This window comes from Callorhinus ursinus, unplaced genomic scaffold (assembly GCF_003265705.2).
Source record: "Callorhinus ursinus isolate GAN/ISIS: 27379988/994484 unplaced genomic scaffold, GSC_fseal_2.0 scaffold47, whole genome shotgun sequence".
Classification (NCBI taxonomy): domain Eukaryota; kingdom Metazoa; phylum Chordata; class Mammalia; order Carnivora; family Otariidae; genus Callorhinus; species Callorhinus ursinus.
In genome coordinates this window covers 4,583,089-4,603,464 of record NW_027397109.1, presented here as the reverse complement: position 1 = coordinate 4,603,464, position 20,376 = coordinate 4,583,089, and the positions used below count along the sequence as shown (strand labels likewise).

The window sequence follows — 20,376 nt, the reverse complement described above, 5'->3', positions numbered from 1 at the left end:
TCCCGGGCCCTCTGCTCCCACACTGGCGGTCCTCCACCTGTTTCGGTCCTGCTGTTGCGGTTCACTGGTTTTGGGTCTGCTGCCCAGACCCGCTGTCCCTACCTTCCACTGCATCCTTTCCCTCTGCTTCCTGTTGACCTTCATTTCCATAAGCTTCGGTGATTCTTTCAGGGCCAGCCTGAGATCTCACATTCCAGCGCCTTTCTTAAAGTCGAGTTTTTTGGGTATCTGTTGCTTTGAAAAGGGAAAAACAGTGTTTTGCAATTTCCTTTTAATCATCAGTGAATAGTAGCAAGGGTGTGTCTCTCTCTCATGCGCTGTGTGGACTCTTTACTCCCTCAATGCTTGTATTACTTCACGGCACCGATGAAGCGTGTTGTATTCTCTTTCCTGTTTGTGGCTTGTGCCTTTTGAACACTATGTTATCATTCCTCGTCCAGCTGGGTTTTCCTTTTTCTGTTCCTATCACAAAATACCCCAAAGGCCGACGGTATCCCTAACAGAATCCAAAACAGCTGGTGGCTGGGTCCTGCCTTGCACTTTGTGGCTTGGGCTTGTCTTCTCTTCAGGAATAAGTGGTTAGTTTCTTCCAACTTTTTTCTTTTCTTTAAATGGGGGGAAAGTGTCCAGTGTGGAGGCAGTTCTTTCACTTGAAGAATCCATCCACTCCAGCTCTGTGCCTTTTTAACTGAGTGGTCTGCGCGGGGCGGGGAGCAGGAGACAGAGGGAAGCCGATTCTTTCCTAGTGTCTGTTTTGATTACAGTATAAAAGTTTGGCAAACTTTGGTTATGAGTCTTCATGCTCTTTCATTGGGTACTGAATTTTCTGGTCTGTGGGAAAGGATAGCGATCAATTGTTGCCTAACACCTTACAATATGATCAAACACACATTGGATGCCATAAGAGATTGCATCCAAATAATCCTCTATAAAAAACTTCTGTTTATCATTTAAGAGCAAACTAATATACTTAATTTATGATGACACAGAAGGAATATAAAACTTTGGGCGTAGGAAAACATGAATAGTACAAAAGCAAAAGAGACTTCCACAATGAGTCACTGACCTGAAGCTCTCATTGGGTGATATTTCTTGGTTTTGAGAGTACTCTGGTGGCAAATATCTGATTGATGCTTTGTTCTCTCCATTCCACCTTAGGCTCACCTTGGCCCCGGTCAGGCAGCACGTCTTTACGGAAGTTGCTGTATGCCCGGATGTTTGGCATGGGAGACAGGCAGAAAACAAACAATACAGAGCCTCTGATTTCAGTGATCACTCAACTCATATATCCCTTCAGGTCCTGACACTTTTCACACATGAAAAGTGCTATGAAAATGGTAAAATAGGGAAATGGGAGGGGGCAGTTGAGGGGAACTCTCAAAGCTCTGATGAGATGACATGAGAATGCAGAGCCACGGGATGAGAAAGGGGGGGCATCCATGTGACTGGGGAAGCCACCCCAGACAGCAGGGGAATGAGGAGAGAAGGCGCTTGGGGGCCACAGTGTGAGAAGCAAGAACATTCTAGCAGCTGAGGTAGAAGTCGACAGGGACGAGCCCCTTTGGAGTGGTGCTGGGTCAGGGACGGACTGGGGGACAGAGACTGGACCATGGGGAAGGTGTTGCTGTAGACGAGGCTAGAGATGAGAGTGGCTCAGATCAGGGTTCGAGCAGTAGAGATTGTGGTGCAATCCATTCGATTCTACATGTGAATTAATGGTGTGCGCACCAGGCACCAAGTACTGCTTCAGGCCCTGGGGGCATGGGCATCATTGTGGGGGAGATTGACAGTAATTCTCCCTCCTCCTGGAGCCGACACTGCAGGGGGAGAGACCAGAGGGAGAGACCCCGGGCTCAGAAGAGGGCCAGAGGAGGGCAGACATGCACTGGGAGGGAAGTGAACGGGCCGGTCGAGGATCAGTGACCTGAAGAAGTGGGGCGTCAGCTCCCCCAGGGGAGCTTCCCACAGGCTTGGAAGCTGGTGGCAAGAGGACTCTTTTTTCAGCTTTTCTGAGATATTATTAACACTAATGTATATAAGTTTAAGGTGTACAATGTGATGATTAGATACACGTATGCTTTGCAAAATGATTACCATGATAAAGTTCGTTAACACCTCCGTCCGCTTACATCGGTATAATTTGTGTGTGTGGAGATAATACTTAAGATCTACTACTCTAACAACTTCCAAGAATACCGTATTGTCAATTCTAGTCACCACGCTGTGCCTTAGATCCCTAGATCTTATTTATCTTTGAGCTAAGAGTTTGTACCCTTTGACCAACACCTCCCCATTTCCCCCACCTTCCAGCCCCTTACAACTACCATTCTAACTCATCTTTCTATGCATTTGGCTTTTTTCGATTCTACGTGTAAGTGAGAACATAAAGCGTGTGTCTCTCTTGTCTGACTCTGCGGTTAGCACAAGGCCCAAGAGGACTGGGTATGTGCAGTGTAAGGGGAGACGAGAATCAGGAATGACCCTTAGATTTTTGACCCGTGCAATTCGGAGAATGGGAGGGCCACCGACCAAGCTATGAGAGTGCAGGAGGCGGATTTTGTGGGGGGAAGAGAGTGAATTATAGACACCTAAATGGAGATGTTGAGTACGCAGATGGATGTGCAACTCTAGAGCTGCCAATGACATGCATTTGACAATCATCCAGGGTGTGGGTGGCACTTGTCCACGTGAGAGGACCGAGAGGGGGAGGCTGAGGCCAGAGGTCAGCACTTAGAGGTCAGGTAGGAGAAGAGGGGAAGTGGGTGTGTGGAATCAGGCCTCAAGAAGGAGGCAATGTCAAGTGGCTGAAAGGGTCAAGTCACATGAGGACAGGGACCGGTCATTGGCTTTGATAATGTGATCAGGGGCTTTGCAAAGAGTGGTTCGGTATCATGATTGGGGCAGAAGCTTCGTTGGAGTGGTTTGGAGGTAACCAGTTGGTGAGGATGCTAAGAGCTGGGACTATCCAGAAACCATGTGTCAAGTTTTACCGTGAAGGATGGCTTGACTTCTCCAAATCTGCTTCCTCACCTTCAAAGTGGCGATGATATTACGTAGTGTGAGGTATTATTGAAAGCATCACATGAGGTGAAACAAAATGAAACAAAGCTCCCTTCACAGCCTTTGTCCGGCATGGAACGTTCTCAGAGCTTCTTAGAGTGCTGGTTTCTCCCCTTCTCTTCTGTATTGTAGAGGCTTGATTTTCTTATCAGTAAAAGAAGGGAATTGGACCAAATGAGGTTTCAGGTTCTAGGTTCTCAAGCCTTGCCCGCTTCTCAGCTCTTGGGTCCCCCGGACCCCATCCCCTGCCTGCCATTCTCTGTCCATTTCTTGTCGATGGCTCTAAGCCCTGCTGGACCTCTCTCCCCTTTTCCCTCACCTGCTCCACTTTGATTCTGTCTTATATTGTCTTATATACCAGAATATTCCTCCAAAAAAGGCCTCCCTTGGACTTCTCTTGCACTCAAGAGTCTTGAGAGGGGGCTCATTCCTGAGATGAAAGTTTCCATCCCCACCTGTTACCTTTTATGACTTGGACTCTACCAAACTCATTTCCTCTTCTCTACATCCCCGGCCATCAGTGTTGCTGTCCCTCGAGTATATCTTGTTCTCCCTTTTCTCTGGCCTCTGGAATGTTAATACCCAGTTTTATTTTTTTAATGATTTTTATTTATTTATTTGAGAGAGAGCACGAGAGGGGGGAGGGTTGGAAGGAGAAGCAGACTTCCTGCTGAGCAGGGAGCCCATTGCGGGGCATGATCCCAGGACCCAGGGATCATGACCTGAGCTGAAGGCAGATGCTTAACCAACTGAGCCACCCAGGGGCCCCTTAATACCCAAGTTTTAAATCCCACCCATCTTACAGGAGCCAGGGCACGCGTAGAGCTTTCCTGGGCGCTGCAATAGAAAGGACCTTCTCTCTGCAGGAAGCTCCAAGGCTACCCCCTGTCTCTCCTGCTTAGTTCCATTCACATCTAGAGTGGATTTTCAGTGTGCACACCACTGACCACCTTCTGCTTCATACGGCAATTGTTTGTCATGGGTCTTAGCTCCTGGCCTTCACCACGAGTCTCTTCAGAGGGCAGACATGGCGTCTTTGCATCTCTTACAGCATCATACGTGTTGCGTGCTCCAGAAATTAATGAATTACATCAATCAGAAAACTTGACTCTGAGAAGTTTTAATGGAAGGCTTGAGATTATTAAATCGTAAGAAAGGATATTAACCAAGGTTTGTGTCTGTGTACATGTCTAGTATTTTAAAAAATAAAATTTCCAGTATTGAGCCTGTTGTATCAAAAGCTCTTCAAATCTGCAGATGCCTTGGTCCAGCAATTCTACTTCTAGAGATTATCCCAAGAAAATAGTCTTGGATATTTGCCGAGAATGTTCACTGGAGTGGTGTTTATGATGTGAAAAACTAAATATCCAACGATAGGGGATTAGTTTAAAACAATAAAAGAACTAGGGGCACCTGGGTGGTTCAGTTGGTGAGCATCTGACTCTTGGTTTTGGCTCAGGTCATGATCTCTGGGTCATGGAATCAAGGCCCGTGTTGGACTCTGCACTAAGTGCGGAGTCAGCTGGAGATGATCTCCCTCCCCTTCTCCCTCTGCTCCTCCTCCTGCTCATGCTCGCTCTCTCTCTCTTCAAATAAAAAAAAATTAAAAAAAAATAAGAGAACTCATGGTGCATATTTGTACCCTAGAATTACGATCTCCTTAAAGTGATAACATAGAAGGACATTTATTGACTTGGTAAAATATTTATATGAAGTGCAGGAAGATATTCTTGTCTGACTTCCTTTACCTTAATTAAATTATTTCTAGAGAAAGGATCAGTGGTATAGACACTGTTAATAGTGATTATCTTTGGATGCTGAGATATTGATGATTTTTACTGTCTTTTTTTTTGCTATCTTTTACCAAACCTTTCTATAGGAAGCTTGTTTTCTTAAAATATTTTATTGAAGTTGAGATGGCATACCTCTTTTATTCTTAGAAATCATGCATTCTTGTCTTTCTGTTAAATTAGGCTTTGTATCTATATTCATACAGTTTTGGGGAAGAACACAAGGCCACCTGGCCCGTATCAGATGGTAGCAAGAAATGTGAGAACTTGCTTCTTTGGGTCCCTACTTTGTAAGTCACAGTGACTGTTCTCCAGTGTAGACGTTATTGCTTGGTGTCCTTGAGGCTGAATGCAGTACTAAGTTGTTGTTTCTTGGTTGCTGAGCTGTTTGTTCAGACTTGGGCACCGGGGCTGTGCAGGAGGCATGGGGAGTTTGCAGCCTGGCAGCTAGGGAGCCTTGACTGTGTAACCTTGACTCTCGTCTGTGCCCCTGTGTGACCCTGGGCTCTAAGCTGTGGTTTACACATAAGTAGGATGGGGGTGACATCTCCCATGGTCACTGAGTGTGTTGCACGATGTCTGGCCCAGGGCAGACACTTCGTGAATGGCGGCTGACAGCCTATATACCTAACGTTAGTCTGCAGCAAAGAACAGAGTCTTCTTTCCTTCATCATAATACTATAGGTGACCTGAAAACTGGCCATATTGTGGGTTGGGAGATAGTTCTAAAAACGATTTCCTTGTAACTCAGACATGTCCCGCCCTTGCCCTCTTGTCTCCCCTCAGTCTGCGGGCCGGGCATCGACATCCGCAACGACTATCAGCAGCTGAAGCGTCTGGAGAACTGCACGGTGATCGAGGGCTACCTCCACATCCTGCTCATCTCCAAGGCAGAGGACTACCGCAGCTACCGCTTCCCCAAGCTCACGGTCATCACCGAGTACCTGCTGCTGTTCCGCGTGGCCGGCCTTGAGAGCCTTGGGGACCTCTTCCCGAACCTCACGGTCATCCGCGGCTGGAAGCTCTTCTACAACTACGCCCTGGTCATCTTTGAGATGACCAATCTCAAGGATATTGGGCTTTACAATCTGAGGAACATTACTCGGGGGGCCATCAGGATTGAGAAGAATGCCGACCTCTGTTACCTCTCCACGGTGGACTGGTCCCTGATCCTGGATGCCGTGTCCAATAACTACATCGTGGGCAACAAACCCCCAAAGGAATGCGGGGACCTGTGTCCGGGGACAATGGAGGAGAAGCCCTTGTGTGAGAAGACAACCATCAACAACGAGTACAACTATCGTTGCTGGACTACAAACCGTTGCCAGAAAAGTAAGGATGACGCTGTTGGGGCTTCCTTCTGCTGCTCTTTCCCCTCCTGCTCTCCCTCGCCCCCCCCTCCTCTTCTGAACGCGTGGCTTCTGCTGGGGGTTCTGCTGGGAGGGTGCGGTTGTGTTGCACTGAGGACAAGGCCACCCGTGGGGTTCAGGCGGGGGTCTTGGTTGCCTTCCTTTTGCATCTGGGGAACTCAGGGAATGCAGGACTGAGGCGTGGCTGCCATCAAGAGCATCCGCATCGTGTCCTAGAAATAATCCACCACCCCTCTGGGCCAGGAGCTTGCTGCCCTTGAGCTTTGGATTCTGATGAGAAAGGTGACCTGGTGTGCTTTGGAGGTGCCTCAGCCCCAGCAGTCAGGGGCTGCTTATGTATCGACTCATTCATCCTTTGTGGGAAAAGATGTTTTTTTTGGTATGGTGGGACTTCCTTAGTATGAATCTACTTGGAATATGGTTGAATTAAAGGAAAGTCAAAAATCGATTCACATCCTGTGAAAGTGGGGACTTTGCACCCCATCCTTGGTCTCCAGGGATGGTCATGATCCTTAGGTGTGCCGGTTTCTGATGGAGCACCTCGCCAAGGTGGGAGACACCTGGACCAGTTTCCAGGAATCCCCAAATCAGGTTGTACTTGCAAGTAGCTGTGTAGTGGGTGCACTTTTACACCTGGGCTTCCATTTCCTTTTTTTCTACCTTTTTCCTCCAAAGAGTTGTTCAGATCTCCTGAAATCGCCTAGTGAAAGAATTTTGAAGTGTGTTCACTGCTCTCCAGGGTCCGGGGTGATATTTTGAAGCTGCTTATTTATCAGCAACAGGCTTATTTTTCTCTTGAGTATAACCAAACTCTTGAATTATTGTGATCAATTACCTGGAGACCCGGTTGTTTGGTATTAAAAGGCAAGTCTGGGCCTTTGCTGTGTTGCTTTCAGCAACATTTAGGTATGTTGGCCAGGAAGGTTCTTCTCCCTGGTTTAGAAGTCAGTGTGGTAGCTATAAATAGCTATTATTTAATGGTTGGCCCAGTTAAAGACCCAAGGAGCTCATGTATTCTAGCTAGTCATGAAGAGCCAAGGAATCCCAAATTGGTAGGCTTGCCTAAACCATGAAGTGTATGAAATAAATCAAAGGCCAGACCCCACAGGTAGCTGTTCTTTCTGTCCAGCCAGGGTGGAAGCCAGGAAAAGGATGGTTTCTTTGACCCAGCACACACTTTTATGCTATCCTTCCACAGGTGTGTCTGTGAACATTTGATTAATAAGGGAAGGGGTCTCGTTGGCTGTAACCAGGACGTTGGATGGCCAAGAATGCCCTCAGGCCTCTCGAAGAGTCCCGGTGGGGTTGGAGGAAGGTGCTGTACTAAAGTCCCATTTGTGATTGATTAAAACTGTACCCTATCATTAGGTTACCCACTGGTTTTGAGAAAACAACAAAAATACCTTTTTTAAGTAGTCTTGACATTTTAAAATTTTATTTTAAAAGAAAACGGCGTCATTGGGGAGGCATCGTGTGTAGTGGGAAGGAAGATGTTGGATGCGGTATTAAGTGGCCTGGGTGACCTTGGACCAGCCAGTCTTTCTGGGCCAGAGTTGGGCATCTTTAGAATGTTTCTTAGGGCAGTCCCATATCATTCCTTAGTGGCAACCAGACGTGTGCACAAAACAGCTTTGGAAACTCATAAGCTCTATACAAAAGGGAGGTGTTATTTAAAATGTCATTAGGTGGCCACTTGTTCAGTGATTCAGATGATATTTACTTTGGCCTTCCTGTGGATTTTTGGCTGTTTCTGACCAGCTGGTTGTTGAAGAAGCCGGGAGCAGGGGAGAGGCCTGGGTTCTGGGTCCAGGTCTGGTAGCTGTGACCAGGAATGAGCAAGTAATATACATTGCCTGGCCCTCCATTTCTTCATCTGGGAGAGATCCTGCCTTTCTCAGAGGGCTCTTGGAGTATTAAAAAAAAAAAAAAGAAAGAAAGAAAAGAAAAACACCAGAAGAAACAATGGGGTTAGAAACTGGGCCTTGGTGTTGGTACGGCTGATGCGGACAGGCCTGTTGGCCGGACACCTGCTTCCCCAAGGCCACACCATGCACCCTTCTCCCCTGCCAGTTGTCTCAGCCCTGCTGACATTTTTCTGAGATTTTACAAGGGAGTATTTATTGAAAATTACGAACAGCATTCAAGGAAACTGTCTTCCCTTCATCTCAGCAGAGTTTCAGGAAAACTCCAGCATGGGCAGCTTTCTTAGAGATTTTCCCATTGAATTGGAACTCTCCCTTTACATCGAGTCCCTTTAGACCCAACCTGGGTGGTGTGGCAGCCACTGGCCACATGTGGCTTATTGCATGCTTGAACTGTGGTCTGGTGCAAATTGAGATTCGCTTTAGGTGTAAAATACACTGGATTTCAAAGAAGTAGTAGGAGGGGAGAAGAAGTAATGTATCTCCTTAATAGTTCGTGTATTGACTCTGTTGAAATGATAATTATTTGGGCCTACTAGGTTAAGTAAACTATGTTATTAAATTAATTTCACCTGTTTCTTTTTTTTTTTAAGATTTTATTTATTTGACAGAGCACAAGTAGGCAGAGTGGCAGGCAGAGGGAGAGGGAGACACAGGCTCCCCACTGAGCAAGGAGCCCAATGTAGGACTTGATCCCAGGACCCTGGGATCATGACCTGAGCGGAAGGCAGCCGCTTAACTGACTGAGCCACCCAGGTGTCCCTCACCTGTTTCTTTTTACTTTTTCATGCGGCTTCTAGAGCATTTAAATAACAGGTGGGGCTCCCATTGTCTTTAGAGTACTCCCCCTATGGCCACGCATTCTCCTCCCCATTATGTCTCTCGCTGAGCGCTGCAGTACTGTGGTATTCCTACCCCTCTCCAGCAGGATGCTGACAAACTGTTCAAGGAGCCAGGTGAAGGGCATTGAGTCTGGACAGAATGTCCACCTGGAAGTCAACATGAGCATTAAGGTGGCCATTTAAAATGATGAAGTGTGGAAGAATCCCATTCAGTTGTTCTTCACAGGGCTGCCTACGGAAGGAGGGAGAGCATCTGGAGAGCTACGTCAAATCAAGGATGTGTGTGAAATTTTTGACATAACGGAGAAACACTCAATTATGGAGTGCCGCTATGCAGTTTTTACTTGATGCTCTCCCTTAAACTCCTTCTTTTCTATCATGACTGTGTGGTGGCAGGCAGCTTCATAGACAGCCCCATTAAGGAAATGATGACTTTATGGGTTCCCTGCACACTTCTGTAATTCTCTGTTGTCTTATGACTTGGAGGGATGGTTTTGTTTATTTATTTGAATTAGCATAAGCAGGGCGGAGGGGCAGAGGGAGAGGAGAAGCAGATTCCCTCCTGAGCAAGGAACCCAATTTGGGGCTTGTTCCCAGGACCCTGGAATCATGACCCGAGCCGAAGGCAGACGCTTCACTGACTGAGCCACCCAGGCGCCCCTGGAGGGGTGGTTTTATTGAGGCTTGAATTAACTCCTAAAAAGTGACTGACCCTTAAAAAAGTTGTGTACAGCATTTTCCTTGCAGTAAAAATGTAACCGGTGTCCCTGACATTCGGCGCTGGTGAGCCCTTCTCCCCTGCCCATGGCTGGCACTTCTCTCCCTGTCCCTACAGCTGTTTCTTTGCTGGCTTCTTTTCCTTGGTTGAGTCTTTGATACCTGGCCGTCTCCAGACTTCCATCCTAGGCCCCCTTTCACTGTTCTTGTTCCCCCAGGATGTCCTATCTTGTGCTTCCGCATCCTTCGGTCTGCACCTGGTCTGCAAATATCTCCAGCCTAGACCTCTTTGTGAGCCCCAGACCCACAAATCCATTCCCGTGCACACAATTGTGTGTGTCTCAGTGTCTGCCGGGCTTCTCTGTCTCCTCACTTGTACCTGTTGTTTTTCTTGTGTTCCCCCCGACCCTGCCCCTGCAGGGGCAGCATTCCTGTGCTTCCCGCTCCCATGTCAGAGACTTGGGGGTCCTCTGGATGCTTCCGCCTCCAATTGAACGACAAGCCCTTTCCATCCCAAATGCTTCTCAAATCTGCTATCCCCTGCTGTCCTTTCAGTGACACGGCCTCTCTCCAGCCTCCCCACACCTGTGCCTGGGCCCAGTGAGCTCCCTAACTTACACTCTGACCGATAGCCGCCCCCCCAAATCCTGTAGTAGGAGCCCGTGAGCTCTCATGAAACTGGGCCATGCCCCCGACAAGCTACCTCCCTGCCTTCTGCCTGCAGTACCCTTGGCCCGTGATGGTGCTTCTGTGCTGCGCAGCTGACCGCCCGCACTGGCAGACTCTGTGCCCATTGGCGGAGGACTTTGGGACTCCGCAGACTCCGCAAACGGTGGGCCGTTTCTCGCCGCAGAGAAACCTGGCAGCGGCCCTTTCTGCACGGCCGAGTAAATTCTGGGCGTGCCCTCGGAGTCTTGGAGAGCATGGCTATCACCCCAGGGGCAAGTGCGGCACCTGCTTTGTGAAAGATTTATGGTCAGGAAGATCTCTTTCCCCCCGTGAGCAGAGATCAGTGTGTAATGACAGCCCTTGGCAAGCCAAAAGATTCAAGGCTTGTGAAATGCGGATGTTTCTTGTGTAATCCTCCCAGTCGGTCCTTGCTACCCAGGAGCGCTGTCACCAAAACTGTCTCCAGCTCTTCACTGGCAGGGAGGGTCAGCCATGGGCGGTAGTGGCTCCTTTCTCTCCTGCCCTTGTCAGAATGATTCAAGGCCAAAGATGGTAGAGAAATATGGGGATCATTTTAAAAGTTGAGCCGTGGCCGGTAGCACTGTTCGTTACTTTTTTCGGCAGTTACATGCTGAAGGCCGACCTGTACAGGGAGGGAACGGGGGTGGATCCTCTGGCAGGACTTGTGGTTCTCTTCTTGCCCAGTGAATTGCCTAAGTGGTGTCTGGGGTTTGCTTGCCATTGGGGCTTTCTGGTACTTGGTTGCAGATCTAGAGATATCCCCTCTCAACCAAAAAAAAAAAAAAAAAAAAAAAAATCTAAAACTTACTGCTAAACTTAGTGTCTCCAAGTACTTCTTAACCCAACAGCTTGGGATCTACTCAAATCACTTTACTGCCCGTGGGAAGGCCTGGTCTTTGCCAGGAAATGCGTGAAGGTGGCAAGCCTGGCTGTGTTGGAAACAGGCTTTGCTGGTGGTACAGCCTCATTTCAATTAAAAGGGCATTGACTGGGAACAGCGGTCCCGGAGTCTGTTGCATTTCCCACTGCCTTCCAAATGAGAAACCAGGAAAAGAGCAGATTGAAGCCTTTGCGTGAGGAGGCAGTAAGTGGCTCCCTTTATTGACAAAAGGAAAACATTTCGCGGCCACCTCACTGATGAGATTGGGGACTTCAGGTGAAGGCATGTAGCATAAAAAAAGACAATTCTACCTTTTTTTTTTTTTAATCCCCCTCACAGATTCTCCTGTTACTGTTTATCAGATCTTTCTCACAGTGGAATGGTTCCCCTTCTTCATTTTCTTAGATATTTCTTCCTCATTTTCTTAGAGATTGGTACATCAGGCCTGCCAGGGACAGGTGGGGGGCTTGTTTAAGTGTTTGTAAATCACCTGCTGGATTGGGGTGAGGTGAGGGGCACAGTGTCTCTGAGACCTCATGCATGCGATATGCATTATTTCTTTTTAATTCCTCCCCCCGCCTTCAAGTTTTAAGCTTCCAGGGAGGGGTATTTCTTGCTGTGAAATGCTGTGTGATCGGCCGCCAGGTCCTTGCACGCTACGACCCTCCAGACTGCCCCAGGTGGATGAGGAGAGGGACCTGCATTTCCAGCTGGAGCCGGGACAGCCGTGTGGACCGTGGACGAGAAGGCAGTCCGTCGAGTGGGTTCTGGTGTTGTGTTGTCGGTAGGAGCTTGTCTCGATTCCCCTGGAAGGCCCCTGCTCTGGTCAGCTGCTCCCAGTGTGGGGGTAATCTTTATTTAGAAGGGGGTCACATGCCCCTGGGCCTCATTTCTATGCCTTTTATAGTCAAGCATGGAGATCACATTCTGTTCTCCCTGACTGTCGACCCTTGTTACCAAGATGGTGAAGCTGTTTGTGGCCATGGCTCTCTGGAACCCCTCCTAGCCCATCCCCCCGTCTCTTCATTCTCGGGCCTGGTTCCTGAAAGGCTTTGCTCTTGGCTAATTGTCCCCTAATTAAGGTGTCGCTCTCCTGGGCTCCCTTCAGAAGTTTTTCTTTCTTTCTTTTTTTTTTTTTTTAATAAGGATCTCATCTTCGAGAGTAAAAGGCTTTCAGAATAACTCTCCTAGCGTGATTTTTGCAATTCTAGGTATTTGGAAATATCTGGACTCCCTTCAGATCTTACCAATTGGTCCTGCTTTTAAGACTGTCCTGATTTTTTCCTATTCCTAAAATGTCTCTTTTGTTATATTAATATTTCTGTCTTGCTTTTTCTTGTGTGTATGCCAGTATGACATTCTTGATTAGAGTGGGAATGACGTGGATTGTGTGGGCCCGTGGCTAACCTTGTCCTAGATTGCATTGCTCAACTCAAGTGCACGCGGTGGTTCAAAAGTTAGGTTTGGCTCGTGGTGAAGAAGAAGCCATGAATTGGAAACATACCTCCTTCTAGTCTACAGTGTGACTCCTGGGACTCAGGCTGTAGGAAGTGGGGTCTCGGAGCACCATCCTATGATGGAATGCTCCCCTGACCGGGCGCAAAGGAGAGACAGCCACAGTGTTCCAGAAATGCTGGTAGCAGGAGATGCAATCTTTCTGACTGTGACACACAGGATATTAAACAGAGCAGGCATCTGTTTATCACCGTGCATAACTTGGGAATCTGGGTTGAAGCAATTTAGAAACCTTCCATGTGGAAGAAGGAGCCCCTGGTCAAAATCCAAAATCTAGACCATTCTGGGTTCTATTCTGTATCTGGCCTATCTTCTCAGTCTTTGGAAACATAGCTCCCCGCGGAGCCTTGTAACTTTGTGAACTGAGCTGTGGGAACAGGCACGGGAGACGAGCAGGTCCCAGAGCTTGGTGGAGACAGTTGTCATCTCAGGCCAGGGAGTGATTAGGGCTTCTGGGAGGAAGCGTGGCCCTCCAGGGAAGTGTGTGCCCCTGCAGTATCCGCTTGGCCACTGTTCAGCAGTTTTTAGGATGTCATGGGGCTGGCTAGGACCTCACTCCTGAGATTCCGAGGGTATCCACCGTTGACAATAGTGTGGATTCCCTGGAGACCACAGCTACCGTCACATGCCTGCCACCTCTGTTTGACTCATTTTCAAGCACGTTTAGATGGCCGTACACCTGTGATTTCCCCCTGTGGACCATTGTGGCATATTAACATTGATATTTGCAAGAAAATGTAATTTTGTACAAAACGGGATCTATTTATTTTATTTTTTTTAAAGATTTTTATTTATTTGTGTGTGTGAGAGAGAGAGAACACAAACATGGGGAGCTGCAGGCAGAGGGAGAAGCAGGCTCCCCGCTGAGCAAGGAGCCCAATGTGGGACTCGATCCCAGGACCCCAGGATAATGACCTGAGCTGAAGGCAGAAGCTTAACTGGCTGAGCCACCCAGGCTTCCCTACACACCCACCCACCCACCCACCTACCATGTTCACGTATGGACAAGTGGCATCATATGGCAAAGGTTTAAGAACAGTCAATGAATCCAGAGGACCCCATTCATCAGCCTCATGTGTTCCCAGGTGCTAGAAGGGGGCCGCCGGACCTCTTCTTCCATCTGTGAAACAGGGATGGGCAGGTACAGAGCTTGTAAAGTCCCAGACAGGCTGTCTAGCTCGTAGTAGGTTTTTGGGAAACGTTAGCCATTGCTTGTCCTTTAAAAGTTAAACTATCTCGGAGCTGCTTTGGGAGACCATCTAGAATTCTGAGCCTTAAACTGGACTGACCATGTATGTTTACTGCCATATCTTAAATGGTCTTTCTCTATTGCTTTTTCTAAATTGCAAAAATTCAATTATCATAAATAGCATGGCATAGTGTAGGAGGGGTTCTTGCTAATTTAATCCAAATTGTTCAGATTCTTGTGTCTGTCCAGATAAGCTGTATCTTTAAAGAACATCCAGTGAGGTATGTATGTCTACATCAGGATGCCAGTGGGGTCTCTATAGTTACACGTAAACTCTATTTATTTGGTTATCAAACCCCATGAATTGATTCTGCTTGCAAGCTTGCTGTTGGGAAGAATTTAAGAAATATCAAAAATAAGATTCTTGTTTGATAGTAACATTAAATATTATCTTTTTTTTAAATGTGTTTTTTTTTTTGCAAAGAGCAGTAAAATGGTTATACAGTGGGCGCAGTTTTTGGTAAAGATAACAAGGATGTACATTTTTATTTGTGACAACTGCCGGTCTCACATAGTAAAGGTAGCCAACCATCTGCTCCAGGCTGGAGCATGTGCCTGTTTATTCTCTTCTTTGGATATTGCTAGCAGAGGGGTGTGTGTGTGTGTGTGTGTGTGTGTGTGTGTGTGTGTGTGTGTGTATACCACTTCATGCTAGCAGAGGGTGTGTGTGTGTGTGTGTGTGTGCGCACACACACATGCACATGCACGCCTGTTTTGGCTGTTCTGTTTTGTTTCGTTTCCCTGCTCTCGCCCCCAGTGCAGCAAACAAACACTGGCTCTCTCTGTCCTCCCTTAGCTCTTCCTTCCGTTCGAAGGGATCAGGTGGGTGGGAAAATGCTGTGCAGGAATGTCAGGCCCTCTCCCGGAAGCCCGGCTTCTGTTTCATCTCATTATTGGACAGAAGTCACTTTTTGTTTCTTTGCCTTGGTCACAAACAACCACCCGGTCCTCTCTCCTCTCTTCGTGCCATTCTTCACGGAATCCACGTAGGATGGGAACAGAGGCGGCGTGTTTGGGGACTCTGTGTGGCCTGCTACTCGTAGCCTTGTGTGCAAAGCCTGTGCAGACTGACCCAGCGTGTAGCTGCCTCTACTTTTGTTTTTGCAAGTTCTAAAGAGGGGACTTGGATGGAGCGTGTGAGGTTGTAGTTGCCGGAGCCCATGCAGGCAGGCCCCACCATCCTGTGTGCAAGACCAACTCTGCAGCCCCTGGGCCCAAGCCCACTGTACCCAGGGGCCTCTGGGGAGGACGGCCCAGCTGCCATGTGCGTGCATCTGCCCTTGGCAGCAGATCTATGAACAGAGGCTGCCATTCTGGATTTCCGGATAGATGCAAAGTGCTTGGATGGTTTTTAGCAGCTGCCGAGACCAGGGAGTTGGGCTTAGTAGCAAAAAGGAATGGGAGAACAATAACGGAAGATCGGGGAGCAAATAGCCCACGATACCAAAAAAAAAAAAAAAAAAGGCAAGATGAAGCCTGGTATTATTAGAAACACTTCCTGGGGAGCCATAGTGTTTGAGTTAGGACCCGCCCCCCCACCCCCGGCCCCCACAGAAGGTATTAGTGGTAATACGGAGACAAATGGAAAGCAGGCAGATCCCTAGGTCCAGAAGAGATGAGCTTTGTTCCTGGAGTTGCAACCTAGTATGATGTTTCTGTTCTAATTTCTTAACCTCTGAATGGCCCCTTAGGCTTTGCCAAGTAGATGATATTAGTAGGTTCCTAGACTATCCCTCAGGATATAGGGATGTATTTTTTTGTTCTCCTCCTCAGTGAACTTGAAATGATTGGATTATTTTATAATACGCAGGTCCTTCCATTAAAGGGTTTTGAGTAACTGCGTCAAAGGAGCTTTGGAATGGGTTTTAAGCAAGGTCGTGGAAAATGTTCCTTGTCCTCTCTTCCACCTACAAGGAAGGACAGAGAAGCCCGGATGCAACATCGCATACCCTTTACTTCCTCTTTATAATTTCATGCACAGTTTAGGTGGTACCAGCTAGGTGGTATGGTCCAGGTGGCATGGTGTCATCTTCTGAGATCATTGGGTTTCCTGCCCCCTGCTTCCCCACCTGCCGCCTCGTCTCTGGCCCTCCTTTTAGGCTCACAGGCAGTCATGGCTTGAAGGATCTTGACATGGTAGTTGTTTATGAATGGAATTCCGAGAATCTATAATTTTCTCAGAAGAATGCTTCTGTAGCTCAAAAATATTTGCTTGTTGGGGAAAAAAAAAACTCTCCTTGGAAAAGTCACTGGATGCCAAAGATGGTGACTAGGAGGGTGAACGTGTGGGGGTGCTTAAGTAAAGCAGGTTTTATTGATGGACAATTGGCAAAACAGGCAAAGCCAACTTAGCACACTACTATTTCGAGAGAGAGTTGTTGCGCAGGATTGATTCGGCATTAGATTTACCAGTGGCCGCACCGTGATAGCTGTCCATGCCTCACTGTGCCTTCTGCCCGTTCTCATGCCCCAGGAAGATCCACTGAATTTCAGGTTAACACTGCAGGGGTGGGGGGCTTCAGACCCTCAACTTGATTTGGTCCCACAGGGAGGTTTCTACCGTTCATCTGGATAGCTGCCGCTCTATCTTGCCGGGCACTGCGTTCATGGAAAGCCTCAGAGGGTAGATGAAGAGCCGCCAGAGAAGGCATTTAAGTGGTCATGAGAGAGAAATGGTAATTGGGATGGTGTTCAGACCCCACTTCAGCTAATCGATAAAGGGTGAGTGGTTTTTGTGAATCGTTCAGTATGAGCTAGTTCAGACTCTGTGTGTGTAAACAAGCCTGGGGTACGTCATGCATTTTCAAAAGTGTGAGGCATGGGCTCTCCTACGCCAGCTCTTCACGCTCCTGGAACTCTAGTCTCAGATGCCTTCACTCTATCAAAGTAAATGTAAACCTCTGGGCAGTGCCTTCTCTCTGGAGGCAGGCTGGAGAGGCAGGTGACTGGCTGATTGAATTGCAAGAAGGTGAAGAGGACAGCCCAGCCTCCTGATCAAATGGAGTTTGTATGAAAATTGTGTACACATGAGCACCATCGTTTATTGTAGAAAGCATGGATCGGACCTCCTCCGCCACACCTTAGCCCAGTGGCCCGAAGCCAGGCACTTAGTCTCCCTGCTCTTTGGTCTCCTCGTCTGTTGAACCAACTGAGCCCTGAGTTTCCTTCGAGCTCTGAGATTCATTGTTGCAGAGTAGGGTGTTGGGACTCTAGGATGGATCCATTGGCCCTGGTTGTCAGTCACCACTGCTAGAGAGATGGAAACAGACATTTGTGACTTGGAAAGGCATAAAGCAGTTGACCTGCTCTTTGAATGGGCCCCACCCTCAGGGACAGGACTAGAGAGTGGTAGGCTGTGGGGTCCCAGGAGGTGGCTGTGATTCATAGGCTCTGATGAGCTAGTAGCAGATGTAGGATAGGAGGCTGGCGAAGCAGCTCAGCGATAGGGTAGAAAGAAATAAAAGTGGTTAGAGAAGGCGTTGAGGGTAGGAAAATCAGTAGGATTTATGTTAAGTCTTGTATCTTTGAAGTGACTTATTCTGGTCTGGCTTTTGCTGTTACCAAAGTGAATTATTCATAAGTACTTTGAGAAACACCGATGTAACACAATTATGTTGAATGAATTTAAATTCATCTAAATCATTCTTTTCAACTAAAGTAAGCTTTCCCTCATCCAGAATCTGAGCAAACAGCAAGAGTTTCCTGCTATCATGTCAAGTGACTGATGTCGGCCATGATAGTGCTGAGTTGCTTTGGACTCAGAAGCACTTCTGGAATGATCCAAGTGAAATTAAAATACTTTCTCAGTAGTTGGAGAGTTAGGCATGTCTTGCTGTGCATTTCAGTTCTAGGCAATCTGGCTTTGGTGTATATACATGGCAAGTTTCAGCTGGAGCAAACATTGCCATGTTCTTCATGGTTTCTCCCTAACCATTGTCCTCTTGCTCTTCAAAGCTTTGCTCAAGTCCGCTCTTCCATGAGACCTCCCCACATCTCCCTTATGGACGGCTCAGGTACCTGCAGGTCATTCATGTGCTGGTATCGAGCCATTGCCATGTTCTTTGGTCAGTGATCATTTCCCTCTGTCTTCGAACAGTCATTTCAGAAAACCTTGCTTACTCGCCATTTGTGTCTTTCTGCGAATAGATGATAAACCACTTGTGGGTTAGGACTTGAGCCCTGTTGATAAATTTTGGTTTGCTACCCTCATAGCCAGAGGGAGGCCCATGGAAAAGATATTCTGTCCGAGTCCATCTCCCACACGGGCTTGACCCTGGCTGGCATCTGAATAGTTTGGCTCTCATGAAGATGGGGAGGCTGGGTTATGAGGGATGCGTGGACTGGGATTCTCTACTCAGGGTAGTGCAGGTGTGAGAGTGAGCGCCTGTTCGGTTTTGCACTTTAGGCACGAATTTTACATCACTCTAGTCTAGGAATTTTATAAAGGGATCGGTAAAATATTTTTGGGTGGCCAAAGCAGTTCTAGCCGGAATGAATGAACCAACTATCAGTTGAGTTTAAGAGCAATTGCGGGAGTGAAGGTAGGAGAGTGTGTGTGCACGTACATGGTTTGGATGAGTCCTTAACCTCTGCTGAGTTGCGAATTATTTTGGGTCTCTCGCTCCTCCTTACCATTCTTGTTAATAGAAATCCAGTGTCATTATGAAGTGAAAGAGAACATATTACGTACATATCATTCCTGTGGCAAGGGATGGTGGTGAAGAGGTCTGAACGATAAGTAACATCTAAGTAGGTCTCAATGTGTCTGTGCAGGTTTCACCTTTGTTACTTGGCCAAAGTTTCCATTGTTTCTGTTGATCGGTCCATTTAGTGCAAGTTCCATGCTAGGCAATATGAAAGAAACTTGTGATTTTGTTATGAGATAAGATAAAACACATGACATTCCACAGGAAAGAGATTAGACAATTTATGCTGTGTAATGAGGCACTTCAGAATTTTGGCCAAAAGAGGAGGAGAGGTAGAGAGTGCTAAGAGCAGAGAAGGGGAAGAGTTCCTTATTTGGGGCTTTGCATGGAAAGAATATTTGCCTCAAGTGAAATCGAGACCTTTCATTAAGGATGTCTACACTTGCTCAATACTATTTGCCTGGCATTGTATATGCGGCCCTCAACTTGCGAATGGGTTGCACTCCAAAACTTTCCAAGGCGTTTGGAATGTAGAGTATATTATTTCATAAAAAGAGAAATTTGAGTGGTAGTTGAGGTCCCAACCAGCAGCTTCTCCTCTGCCCCGCTCCCACCTGCCCAAAGCCTGTTTGTCTGAGATACCATTTCTATCCAACGACTGCCCATAGCTTTTGTTCTATGGGGGAAAGACTTTTGGAGCTCTATCCCTTAAGTGTCTGATGGGTGAGGCAGGGGTGGTGGTGGGAAGTTGGTGGTTTCCACTTTAAATCCGATTAAAAAAAAAAAAAGACTCCCTCTCAGAGGGCTTAGCATTTCCCAGATGTTCAGACTTGGGCGAACAAAGAAATTGCCTTTGGAGGGGTCAGGATAGGAGCTGGAAGTCAGCACTCCTGGGTTTCTTCCTGCCTATCTGGGTGGGAAGATTCTAAGTCGAATCTGGAACATGTCTACCAAGTGCCATAGGAGGTAGGAAGTAGAAGATGTGATTCTTGCCCTCAAAGGACTTCAGTTGGTTTCTGCATGGTGGCCTTTTGGTTCGTAACTCATGTCATGATTTTTATGAAATGTGGTCTTAGGGTCCATGTCTAGTTTAGACCCCCCTGCTCCACCACAGGGCCACCAAGCAGGTTTTATGATATAAAGTCAGGAAAGGGACCGACAGTGTCTGAAACCAGGATGGGCTCGGTACATTTTGGTTGCTTCTCCTGTTCTTACCCCCACTTTGGATCTGAAACATAGGGGTGCTGATCTAAGCTTTTGATAATTTATTGAGAATTGTTCTTTGGAACTGTCCGTGAGAAGGAAGGGATTCCAGACATCCTTCCTCTCTCCTTGTCTCTTCTGTCTTCCAGTCAAAGAAGAACTCAGCGTATGATCTTTGGCCTGAAGAAATATTAAATCTATGTTAAGTATGCCGACATGAATGGGCAAAGGAAGGATTTGTGGCAAAGAGGAACTGCTGAAACAAATAAGTAGTGTAAATGGGCAGAAAGAAATACTAAATTGATTGCATCTTTCAGCTCCTGGTACTTAATGCGAAGACAGTAGTGGGGAAGCATTGTCATTTGAAGTAATGGAAAGATGAGGGGGTTTTGAAGCTAGCCAGGATTCTTCTGCCTGCTAATAGAGCGGCTTGGATTACAGACTGTAAAGGTGAAGATGTTTGAGTATGGCAGCTCCATTTAGCACAGATCG

The 20,376-nt window shown here is 47.3% G+C and overlaps 1 protein-coding gene across 1 annotated transcript in view; it reads left to right on the top strand.

The window, feature by feature from the left end:
* Positions 1 to 20,376, top strand: part of IGF1R (insulin like growth factor 1 receptor) — a 291,314-nt gene that overhangs the window by 48,821 nt on the left and 222,117 nt on the right. Inside the window, exon 2 of the mRNA XM_025892942.2 lies at positions 5,637 to 6,182. Coding sequence (XP_025748727.1) covers positions 5,637 to 6,182 — 546 coding nt within the window. The remainder of the gene's footprint in view (positions 1 to 5,636; positions 6,183 to 20,376) is intronic.